General features: G+C 47.9%; 2 protein-coding genes across 2 annotated transcripts; one reads left to right on the top strand and one right to left on the bottom strand.

The window, feature by feature from the left end:
- Positions 1-281: 281 nt before the first annotated feature.
- Positions 282-725, top strand: GT037_007956 (fk506-binding protein 1; the record flags this gene model as incomplete). Its single annotated transcript, XM_038933003.1, has 3 exons — positions 282-547; positions 600-641; positions 698-725. The coding sequence occupies 3 exons, from the start codon at positions 282-284 to the stop codon at positions 723-725; spliced, it is 336 nt and encodes a 111-aa protein (XP_038784504.1).
- A 263-nt stretch (positions 726-988) lies between these two features.
- GT037_007955 (uncharacterized protein) lies at positions 989-11,515 on the bottom strand (the record flags this gene model as incomplete). Its single annotated transcript, XM_038933002.1, has 11 exons — positions 989-1,350; positions 1,409-2,087; positions 2,767-4,398; positions 5,104-5,296; positions 7,555-7,705; positions 9,316-9,574; positions 9,852-10,163; positions 10,216-10,758; positions 10,813-10,945; positions 11,021-11,064; positions 11,120-11,515. 11 exons carry the CDS (start codon positions 11,513-11,515, stop codon positions 989-991), a joined length of 4,704 nt encoding a protein of 1,567 aa, XP_038784503.1.
- Between the last annotated feature and the right edge of the window lie 946 nt (positions 11,516-12,461).

Here is a 12,461-nt window from a genome sequence, read left to right as displayed (position 1 = left end):
CCTCCAAGTCCTGACGTGCTTGATTCATTGGTCGTGCTTGTCGTACTTGCCCTGGTTACCTTGCCCTTGCAGTAGCATGAGGCTGTGTGCTGACGATCTGCACCCCACCACCCCACTAAAGCTACCCCTCCAAGGGCCCTTCTAGCTGCCTTCCTTCTTTCCGTCCAAAGCTTCCTTCCATCTTCCACTCACCTCTCTCACTACAATCAATGAGAAGCTTCCTTACCCCTTCTACCGTTCAACGCGCAACAACCCGAGCCTTTTCTACAACCGCACGCATCATGGGTGTCCAAAAGACCATCCTCTCAGAGGGCAACGGCCCCTCCCCACAGAAGGGCGACAAGGTCACCATGGAGTACACTGGCTGGCTCAAGACTAGCACCGGTGACAAGGGCAAGCAGTTCGACAGCACCACCGGCCGTGGTCCCTTCCAGACCCCCATCGGTGTTGGTCGCGTCATCAAAGGCTGGGATGAGGGTGTCGTTCAGATGAAGCTCGGCGAGAAGGCTAAGCTCGACATCAGCAGCGACTTCGCTTACGGCTCCCAGTAAGTTTGGATAGAGCTTCTTCTTTGCGCGCAAGCACTAATGTTCTTCTAGGGAGTTCCCCGGCTTGATCCCCCCTAACTCGGACCTCATCTTGTAAGTTTTCGCGTTGTGATGTATGTGTCTGGGTTCAAATGCTGACTCTAGAACAGCGAGGTCGAGCTCAAGAAGATTAACTAAGTCCACGAAGCAACCGATCACGGATAGACGTAATAGTCGCCGTTATAAACTTTGGGATAGCAAAGGGACCAGCATAACATTCAATATATGAAGTTATGAAACCTAGTTGCCAAACTTCTTCATCTCATGTGCAAGCTGTTTGCTTTCTTGCATTCTCAATGTGCTTGTTGATTGATCTCCCAGTGTCCTCTAATAGTGTTCCATGATCGAGATATAAAACCCATTATCATGCCTGGAACATCGCGCATGGCCACTCAAGCCATCTACATAAATTGGAAAAAACCTAGGCCCATGCAGATGAGAACACCAACCATGCTGAAAGATGGACGAATTGCAGCACCCTCATCGTCCTCACCACTACCGACATTAGTAGCCACCGACCGGTCTGTCAATGGGTTTATCCATAGGCACATGAGCTGTGAGTCTGTACCACTCACAGCGCCCTCAATATTCCCATCTGGTGACCAAAATGTGGTGATAACGATGTCAGTACCGGCACCCAGACCACTTGCATTATAACCAAAAGCGTAACTGAGGTCGTTAGACTTGGGAAGAGTCGGGTGACAGTTCGAGCTGGCGTTGCTTGCAGAATCCGGTGGTGTAGGCGCGTCCTTGCCAGTAAGTGCTGAAGAATGTCAGCTCACGATTACCTGCAGATGTCGACTAGAAGGCCGAATACGTACGTATTGCAGATATTCCAGGCCATGAAGTAGAATTCGTCACCTCGGAACACTCGTCAGGGAACGTTTCATTCAGTCCTCTTTGCACGCGAAGACAGCTCTCTTCCGTCATCTCTGTTTCATTGGCAGATAGTCCCAGTAGCGTGTTAACCTGGGTTAACAACGACGATATGCACGTCGCGCCGACAACCTTCTCGCAGTCCCAAGAGTTGTTCCGCCCAACAGGATTGTCATATAAGAAAATGGCACAGCCTCGATACGGTAGATCCTCACTATCAAGTTCGAGTGAAGGAGGGGTGCCGAGATAAAAGCTCTTCTCCGTGAGTGCAGTCTCGACGGGGTGGGTTTGGTTGTGGTGTGTAGCGAGGGTCCATGTCAGATTGTTGTTGTCATTTGTAATAGCTGTGGAGAACGATCGTAGCCCGATTGCTTCATAGGTTTTGTCGGTCACATTGCATTCTGCTCCTACAGGAGTGTCGTCGGGAGGGCAATGTACATCTCCACATGAGCCGACACTGCTGTTGAGGGCGTATTGTGCTGACGCGGAGGAAAGGAAGGTTGTGAATAGTAGTGAGGCTTGAAAGAACATATCGCGATATATGAACTTGTGGGGGAGATTCAGGAAGGCTTCTGCAATTACGAAGATACTATACTGGACTGGCAATTGAGTAGATGCCGTGGTCTGGCAGCTTATGAGCTTTGAGACCCACAGCCAGTACCTATTAGCTGCTGGACCGATCCATCCTTTGGCCTTATTTTATCACCAAACGCTCTCGTGTTGTAATTCTGGCTAATTGCGAGGCGCACAAGGACTGTTGCAGACTGCATACGGTAGTTATGATGTTAGCCAAGCAACAATACTGCCGAGCCACCATACAACGTCGTCTAGACATCCGATATCCGTGTAGATTCTGGGGTTAGGCCACCGAGGCCCCCTACACTTGCCCCCTCGTTATTATGACCGTGCCGCTTTAACATCGTGTTATAAGGTCACCAGTGCACACGGCAGCCTGAACAGGGGCAGACAAGGCAGATTGACAGATAGAACAGTATGACAAGCTGGGTAGAGTTGACAAGAAGGGCTACGGCATGACGTCATCTTATCATTATCAACATGCGCGCTTCGCAGATCTCCAAAAACACGCTAGCGACACTGCATCCTTCTATCCTCGATCCCTCGAAAAGTCCGCATGCGTATTCCTTCGTCGCAGCACACTTGGCTCGCCCTCATTCACATTGACGATACTACTATCCCGACGCCTCCTTAATGTCCGGGCTCTTCGCGATAGCTTCTCCCACCATCCCTGCCGATGAAGCCAGCCTCCTTTCAAGCGTAATAGTAACCACAACAAAGAACCGACAGCGAAGACGAATAGAAGGAAAGAGAGGACATTTCGTTCAAAAGGAAACACGGAGGTGTCGATAGCAAAGACACTAGAGGCAACGACTACAGGAGATATAATAAGAATGGTGAAATTGCTGTTGTTTCCGCCTTCCAAGCTAAGGCGGTACTGCAGTTGACAAGCAAGCTCTTTGCATGAATTTCGAAAATAGGATAGCTTCTTTCCAAAGGTCCTCAACTCCCTATACACATCGTCTAGCTCGATTTTCAAGCGCTCGATATGTTCGATAACCTGGGATGGTAGCGTCGCATTTGGGTCGTCGAAATAATCGATGTCGCTTTCCTTGAAGCTATCCCAGCAGTGGACCTTCTCCCCAAGATCTTTGATCAACATAGTCAGAAGCTCCAGCATGGGCTCGTTCCACTTCATTATGGCAGACTGCTCGGCTGGAGATGCAGTAGAAAACGGGCGGCACGTTATATGGTTTCTGAACGAAGCCTCCACTCGCCCGATCACCCTCTGGATCTCATTTTGGGCGTGCTTCGCTTTGACCAAACTGATGGCCAGGTAGTACTCCCGAGCATCAGTGAAAGGCATGTTCGCATCGAATTTGCCCATGGATATCTGATCCCTACGTTGGTACTCATCGCGTTCATCATCGCCGATCCCACGGTCTGAGTTGAAACTGGTATCTTCGAGGTTGTATGCGATCCAACGAGTGTTATCAGAACCGGAGACAGTGAACGATGATTGCGCTTGATACATACCACACGTATTCGGTTCGTCCGTTGGTTCAAGGAAAGAAAGGTCCGTCCATGTGTTTCGGTTCGACTTCTCACCTCCGGGTTTGTGCGAGACCTCTGGTTTTGTATCTTGAAATGCGAAGTAGGGAAAGTGGTTTCTGAGCTGGTAGATACGGTACCCTTCGAAGGAAACTCTGACTTCCATGGACGTTTGGAATGTGACGAACTTTCCTAAGAGATCTCGGAGTGCTGGAGCTTGGTGCTCGGTCGCCGTTTCAGTCAAGGTGAGCATGTGGCATGGAGATGGATTCGTGACGTGTATAAGTCGCCGGTCTGCGTCCTTCATATGCTCATGGTTGAAACGTCTTTCACGAAGATGACGCCTTAAATCTCTTGCTGTCAAACGCTCCTCGTACTCCCTAGCTTCACACGTAGTGCTCTGTGTTGAGATGAGGGGATGTCTTTCGTGGGCATCTGTGATATCACATTCGATGCTACCATGGGAGAGAATAACATCCAAGTGTCGCATATGTGCCGTGTTCGGAGTTGTCGGGTTACTTGTAGTGTTATGCACATTTTGCCCCATATTTGTTGAAACAAGCGGAGCTGTCCTGTCGTCGAGCCACGCCTCGCCTACGCTCATTTTTCCCGTGTCATTAAAATCCTTTTCTTCAACACCCTTACAGTATTCTAATACAGCCTCCACGAATGGAGATATTCTATCGTCATCATAATGCTGCATAAAGAGTTTGATCCCATGGTGCGGGGTCAGGAGTTCGCCCAACGATTTCATCCACGGATAGAGTTCTTGTGGCCTTCGGTCATGACTGAATATCTGTGGCCATTGTCTGCTAAGCCGCCGAGAGCCTGGACTAAGTATGGAATCCCCAATGTGAGCCATAGGAAACTACATGACAAGTCAGCTCAGACTGAAACAGCCAGCTCCAGAGCTTCGAATATAGGAGAATTTCTTGCGAAGAAGCTGGATCGTAACTGCAATCTCCATTCTTTCCTAAATTGGTAGATAAACGTAATGACGAACAAAACGCTGTTCAGAACGTACCTCGCGGAACGTGTTCTATCAAAACCGTAATATACAATTGAAATATCTCGAGTACGATGATGCTGTATCCATATGCTGGTGCATGTTGATAAGACACCTTTTGATAAGATCAAAAAGGCTTAGATGTATCCAGGAGGTCGAGGAATCGTCCACCCGGACTTGAATAAACCAGGTCGATCTGCTCCTCATATACGGCTCAGTCAACCCGGTTATCAACACTAGCAGATCGAGTGCTGGAATGTTCAATGCAGAGTCGTTTCGTATCGTATATGCCCAGCCAACAAGAGACGGAAACGTTATTCTTGTCCCAATGTTGTGTCCAGAATGCGCGTCTTACCATTCGTACACGTATGCTAGCGTTTGTGATACCATGGTCACAAGGTTGACGGGAAGGCCTCGTTTGCCTTGTTTTACTTGCGCCTCCATAGCTGCATTCTCATAGGGTGTCGGAGGCTTGCAGTACTATTAGTGGCGCGCAAAAGAGTCCATAGCCAACAGCCCCAGTTAGTTGCGATATTGGAACTGCCATGAATGAAGGATTTTACATACTACACTATCGTCATGCAGAGGTTGGGCAGCGAGATCTGTCCGTCTGACGTGCAGAGAGAGGGCGTCGGGTTGCCAGATAAAGACTTCTGGGATAATACGCCACCTGCAAGGCTCGGCATTGCGTATATCCGATACGCAGTCGTGACAACCCAGTATGCACTCCTTCCGCTTCCCGAAAGGAAGCCGCTCGTGACTGTATGGTCAGTATTAGCCCATGTAACTGATGGACCGAAATTCCTTACCAAGCCGATACCTCCCTGGTCGGCACGGAACATGCAAATGAGTTCCTAGGTAGCCGATGTCGGGCTTCGAGGCTGACACACTATATTGTTGCCCCTCATGCAAGATATTGGTTCAAGGGTCGTCTTCCATGATTGGTTGTGCCTTCGCCAAAGGTTATAGTCTAGCCACTACGTCGACGTGAAGATTTCAGGGACTTTCCTAATTAGTAAAGATGCGTTAGCGTTTTCAACTTCCAGCAAAGCTTATTGTAACGACACATAAAGATGAATACTGAGTTCTCCTACAATATGTGAACCTATTGTGCTTTTGAATATCTCAGTATCCGTTCGCCTGCAGTGTTCGAAGAACGAGTTCCGACCTCAGGATGTTGCGAATATGTCAATTATGGATTCTGACTTGTAAGAGTTAGAACAGGGAGCAGACTAGAGACCAGTTCAGTGATGGCCATATGGGCCTGCAGGACATAGGATGATTTGGGTAGCCAGCATGAGGTTGAGCGAGGTAGGACTGGGGGAGCGACTTATGGGTACAAAGAAGAGGTTGTGGTTTACCAAAGTATACGATCATGGGAGACAAGAATAGACGATAGCTTTGGCTTTTTTCTTCATGAATCACTATCCGCATCTCGCTTCTATCGCACAACGTGGCAGTCGATCGAATCATGCTCCGCCTCTTCTGCTGGGCAATGTACCCATGCTCCGTATGGATACTTCCTGTGATGATATCTGAAGGATAATCTCATAAGTGGCATATGAGGCCGCACCTGAACTCGTGTAGTCGTGCAGTAGGCACATCTTCCATATCCACAACTTGGGCATCCAGCGCTCGATATAGGAATAGAAGAGGCGCCACAGTGGCACTGAAAAGATACGGTTAGATCTAATATTCTTGGCAGTTAGAAAGATAGACTTGCACACTGCCAGATATAGACGTGGCGCTTCTTGGCCTGGATGGGTGAGTTCGGGTTCCTTATGTGACGAGTATTCTCATACGCAAGTACGATGGGGTAATTCTGTCGCTCTAGATGTTTCATTCGTCAGCTATCTGCAATAGTATTCGGTGAGCTTTTCTAACCGTATTCTAGTCAGCAATTGCTTTCTAAATGCTGTAGGCGAAGGGGACCTTTTCATTTCTCAGGAATTTGCGTGCCGGTTGCAGGTAAGCTCTAATTGGTTTAAAAATGTGTTCTAATCGAAGGTGACTCTCGACCGATGGCATACGTCTGGAATTTGTAGGACGACTTCGCATCTGGTAGACTTAGCTTTCGGACCGAAGTAGCAAACATGCATGCGCTGTCAACTGAAGAAGACTGAAGCACAAATGAATGTTATGAGGTGTTTGTAGGTTACTAGCACGTCGCGAATCTCGTCTAGCTTTATGAAGTCATCTAATTGTAGAACATCAAGGCTTGCAAGCCCTTTGTATCATGGCGTTCGCACACTGCATCCTTCTCTGATATCGGTTACTGTGCGGGATAAGTTGCGTCGTGGCTCGACAATAAATGTTGATATCTAGGTACCCTTGTGGTGGCGTTATGCATATTGACATCAAGGCACATTAGCTCCTCTCGCCAGCGTAGCCGCGCTATAAGGCGGAGTCAGAGCAGAGCATCTACATATTGAGATGCGTTTTCGTACGTTGTTACCGCATATATGGCTAGGGGTAAGAACCTATACATACCGAAGATCCCAGCACTTTCCCTGGTCAGATCCATTCCCTGTTAAAGGCTTTGCGTAGGCCCTTGCTTTTCTCGGACGTTTTGTGCGCAGTAGTGACGAACCTTACACCGCCAATCTCACTGTGGCGGAGGATTCCAAGCACCTACTGAAGCTCTGGCACGGGACGAATCTACCTATCATGGCCACAAATGACCCTGAACGGTGATGTTTCCCGAGCCGTTGCCGTCCCGAGTACCCATGTAGAGGCTCCGGTATGCTTGAAGAGTAAATCCAGGATCCTCAAACAAAACACAAGACAGTGGACATCACAGACGATCCTCGATGGTGAGTAATGGCGGATGTTTTCTTTTCAGTTCCAAAACATCGCAGCACCAATGCGGGTGGCTTCACCAAAATGAAATAGCTGCATATTCGTTAGGAAATACCTTTATCCATCGACCACAGTCGTTGTACGAATCTCCACATCTATACATATACTGTGGCTAGTTTTCGCGGCATCTTCCCGTTCTCTGCATGAAGCATTACTGACTTTCTCGTAGTGTTCTCGTAGAATTCTCGTGGTTTGTCGTCATTGCATAGTCTGATGTGTTTTTTGGGGCACGCTTGGAAGCCCTCAGAAAGCGATTGTGTTTCACTGAGGCCATCGCCGCATGGACCCAACTCCTTAACAGTCTTCTCAGCTGAGGTCAGACTATTAGTAATCCCAAAATCTTGCTGACCCGCTCACCTTTTTCTCGGTGATGAGGAACAAAACACCAATTACTTTCTGGTTGTTCCGCACCTAACCGCCACGGCCTACGATGTATATTTTCCTACACTCAAGCTTGTCGGGCGAATTCTGCTCTTTCTGGGCAGAAAATCTCCTAGTCATCAACTAAGAATTAAGTTCTGAACCAGCGCATAATTAATGACGCATCCTTCTCTTATAAGCAGTAGTGTTCTACTGCCCGTGCTTGCAACCAGAGAATCAAGTTATGGATGCCTTCAGAACAGATATCTGAGATATTGCCCTCAATCATCAGGCCGCCTGTGTTGGCATCGCAGATGTCATCTTTTGTCTACTTCTTCCGTAACCCCATCGTCTTGTTAGAACCAGCAGAAAATCAATCTCGAAAGCCACACGAGTTTTGGAAAACGCGAGGCCATTGTTTGCCTTCGATCTTGTGACTGTGATCGTGGCCGATTTTATGTTTGCTAATCCGGTTCGTGTATGTTCCATATGTATAGTCGGAATTAAGTGGAAGTGACACCGGTATTGCAAGATGTAGCGATTGGTCGTTAAGGTGATATCCGGAGGATACGTTTGCTTTCATCGATGAGCCCAAGGATATGATCGCTGTGCTATACGAGGCCAATGGCAGAAGCTTGATACCTGAATGCGTCGGCATTTTTGCTACCTACTGAAGACGCCTACTCCGTCGGATGATTGTGCTTACATGGAACATGGCGAAAACAAGTGCGTGAATACTTCAGCGTACAAGGCATTGACGGTGAGAAATGGTGAGATTTGGCGCAGAGCCTGGAGTTCGCTACTGGGTCACAGCGTCTAGCGTTAGTTTGCGCAGTTCTCCCACTGTGCCGGGAGAATCTATCAGCGGACGCCTGCTCGCTAGCAGTTCGGCGCGCAGCTCCATGGAGAAATACCGAGAATCGAAGTGGACAAGTGTCCGACGTCCATTGATTGTCCACCAAAGCATTAGGAGATGTCTGGGCGCGTGGTGACGTATGTCGGATATCAAGGCGAATCGCAGGACGCGTCAGACCGCATCGATGCACCCAAAGCGTGAGTTCGATGCGCATGTTGATGATTCCACATAGCTGCGTAATGGTAGGGCTATACTTAGTGACACGGCTGAGTATGCATTGCAAAACCCATGTAGAGACGGGTCGATAAAATGATAGGCGCACGGGTGGCGAGGGACAAAGCCGCCTGGGCATTGACGCGGGTCGCTACTAGGTTGACGATCGTTGTAGATAGGGATGACCTTGCATACGCACTGACGAAACAATTATACCTATCGATGCCACTATATCAGGTATTCAATCAATTCAGTAGGTACCTCAGAATGCTGCTATTGGAACACTTTCGCTTACATCCCGAAGTCTTTTCCTCAACACGGAAAGACGAGCTAACCTTGAATGGCAGAAGAACCGCTTTCAACATGAATCATCCAAATGATTTGGCCCTTCGGTGCGACATGATCATTCAGCATAGCCACTCGAACGCGTAGCACCACTGACTCTAGCAAACCCATTTTCCGCGATCTCGAGTCTCAAGCGTTGCTCGGACGGTCAGAATCCAGGGTTTGCTCGACCACGTTTGCAACTTCGATTGGCTGGTTTCGGCCCAGACGCATAAGGATTTTGTGCTGTAGGTGTTTCCTGTGCTGATTGAGCCACTCAATGCCGAAGTTGATGGTCGGAAATACAAGTAGCATCACGAAAAGACATAGAACGAAAGCTTTGGGAGTTCGTTCTATCGAGAAAAAGTTCTGTTCGCCACAAAAATACTGGAGTACGAAGGCGAAGGGTGTCGAGATAAAGAGTAACTAAAACGCTCGTAAGTAAGTCAATGGAACTTGAAGTCTGAAAATCCTACCTGGGCATTGGCACGAGTCGTGCGGCTTGTTTCCTTGGCGATTGATTGACTCTCGAGTGCTATTCTTATTGTCTGTTCACTGAGTTTACTTGTAAGAAGATTGAGGCTGTGGGTTTGATTGCTGAGTCTGTGGTTTTGGAGGTTAAGCTCATTGCTTTCAATCACCATACGTTGTGTAAGCTTTTTTATTAGCAATAGAGAACTCTACGTGCCTCAAGCAGACTCACCACATCTGTTGACTCCACACGGTGTCCATCGAGAATGCCGAGCTTCCGTTCCAAGCGTTTCAACCTCCCGAATGATTCTCGGAGCGTGTGCAGCGCAATTTGGGCATCTCTGTCGGTGATGTCGGAGAAGAAATTCATGTGCCCATCGGGAGCGCTGAAGTCATCCCACGCAGCTGCTGTGATCGACAAACGTACGCGAAGCTCCTGTAGAAGTTCTTTCAGGACGAAAGTATCCTTGAGTGATTGTCGATTACGCGTAGACTGATCTTGTTTCTGATGAACTTCGAAGGTGGTATAGATGATGTGCTTCTTCTGTCAAGTACATTAAATCCATGCAACAATAGAACTGATCAAGGTAGATTACCCAGTGTTCAATGCCATCCTCAAGCATGTCGATCATGTAAACGTATTCCTGCACTATTATCTCAACCCGTATAGCTACAACACGTAAGAAATATCTTCGCGGGTCCCAGATGACTGGGCTTATATCTGGATGGAGTATCAATCCGTCTGAAGCGAAACGATCATCGTCCAACATATCAAGATCAGCCTCCCCCTTCTCACTACCCTCTTCTCGACCATCATCAATCTCGTCTTCTTCTTCATCTTCTTTATGAACGATGATGTCCTCGTATTCGGGATCGTTTGGACTGTGGTCGGAAAATGCATATCCTGTCCAATCAAACTGGTCGCATCCAGATATGGAGACGGTTGTGTGCGCAACTCGAATAACAAAGAGAGCAGCCCCCCTGCTGTCCTCACAACCGATATTCAAGAAGCTAAGGTCGGTCTCAAATTGTTTGTCTCGGGTGTCGGAAAGATGTGGTCGAGTGTACTGCGATGATTTCTGCCTCAACTTGAGATAAGTAGCGCTGAATAACAAGTTGAACGTCAAGAATCCATCGACCTGTACGTCGTCATAAAAAAACCGAGTATATGGAGCTCAGACACGATCACATACCGGTATTATGGCTTCTATCCTTGGTTCGCGAGCAACGTGTCGATACAATACTGTCCTCAGGGCTAACACTTCTCTCCAAGATGCCGTGGTGACAACAGCGGTCAGAAAGCGTTTATCGAAGCTGGGTATGTATCTGTAACGTAAGTCAACTACTAGTCTATCACGGTAACGCAAATTTCCTATTGCCACCAATGTGTCAAATGCTCACATCAAACGTCGAATAGAATCTAGCTTGTCATTTCCCCGCGCAGACTTAGAGGTGTTAGCATTCTTCGGAACCTGGAGATGGAAAGACTGTTCGACCTACGTGCTTCGTAAGATACTCCGTGAGTTCATCACAAGTAAGCCACTTGGGTCGTGATTTGGATTGCTCTGTCGATTCTTTGCGAGACTCTACCCAAGCCCGTATGGAATTTTGATGAGCCGATCCTTCAGATAATTCTTGTCGCAGGAAATGCCGCGCTCGCTGCACCTCGAATTCCTGAGACGGTACAGAGCTCTCAAAATCTTGCAAAAATGCATCCAAGACGTCTCTCTCCACGTGACATTGCTCGAGGATCTTCGCAAACGACTGGTCGTGTAAGTTGCGGTTACGTGTTGCGAATGTCGGATTCCACTTCCTCAAGTAAAGATTCCCCGCTTGGTTCTCATCGGACTGATCTCGACTGAGGTTTTTGCATGCCTGGCTCGCCAACCGAATCATGTCGAGTTTTCGAGTTCCAACCCCTGGATTCGCTAGTTTGCAGTACACACTATGAAAGATTACACGATCGAAGGCGGTATACACAGTGAACTTGATGGTGCCTCGAGTGGATTCGAGGAATGGTAGATTGTTCAGCGGCGGTTGTAAAAATAATCGATGCAAATTTAACGTCTCCAGAAGTCTCAAGGCTGATAGAGCACATTGAAGACGACCACGTCTTCAGTTCTTATTCGCTGTTATATAGGGCAACTTTTTACACGTCATTCAGCCTTAAAGGGCGAGAGGATTGGGGCTATGTAGTTTGGTCAGACTCAGCCTGCGATTGACTAGTTCACTTGAACTCTTTGTCAACCAAGAGGCACGACGGCTCACATGACCACAAGAAGGGCACAATGCTTCCGGCAACTGTAGTGACTATATAACATTCATAATATTGACCAGCCAGTACGGTATACGATGCGTACGTAAACGTACCGAACGACCAAACTATACTGTTTATGATACTTTGCGGGTTTCTATAGTTGTATTTGTTGGCGAATGATCGAGATCTGTACCTGAAAAAGTAAATATCGTGCAGGCTAGAAACCCTATGACTTGTGACAAAAGAATTCTTTTGACTGGGAGAAACGAGAATGACCTAGGTATACAAAGGTACTAAGATTCTCGTGAAAGATGCATGTCTTGGCTCCAGCCTTTTGAAGCCGTAAGCATCTGGACGGCTTCGTTACATGTCTATGAGACTGATCAAGGCTCTGTAATACGTCATCTGTCACCCTGCTGCAATGTGGCGTCCGAAAACTGCCATGGAGATACTAACCGGTGAAGAAAGGTGTTGCGTCATCCTTGCATGGAGGGCTCGATTATAGCACTTGCAGTACTCTCCAATAGTGTATGCATGATCATTCAACCTCGCTCGGGCTGGGTTTGCCTAGGTAGGGTTACTCGA

The sequence above is a fragment of the Alternaria burnsii genome, assembly GCF_013036055.1.
Source record: "Alternaria burnsii strain CBS107.38 chromosome Unknown 693, whole genome shotgun sequence".
In the NCBI taxonomy this organism is placed as follows: Eukaryota; Fungi; Ascomycota; class Dothideomycetes; order Pleosporales; family Pleosporaceae; genus Alternaria; species Alternaria burnsii.
The sequence above is the reverse complement of the archived record's forward strand: the minus strand, read 5'-3'. Positions and strand labels throughout refer to the sequence as shown.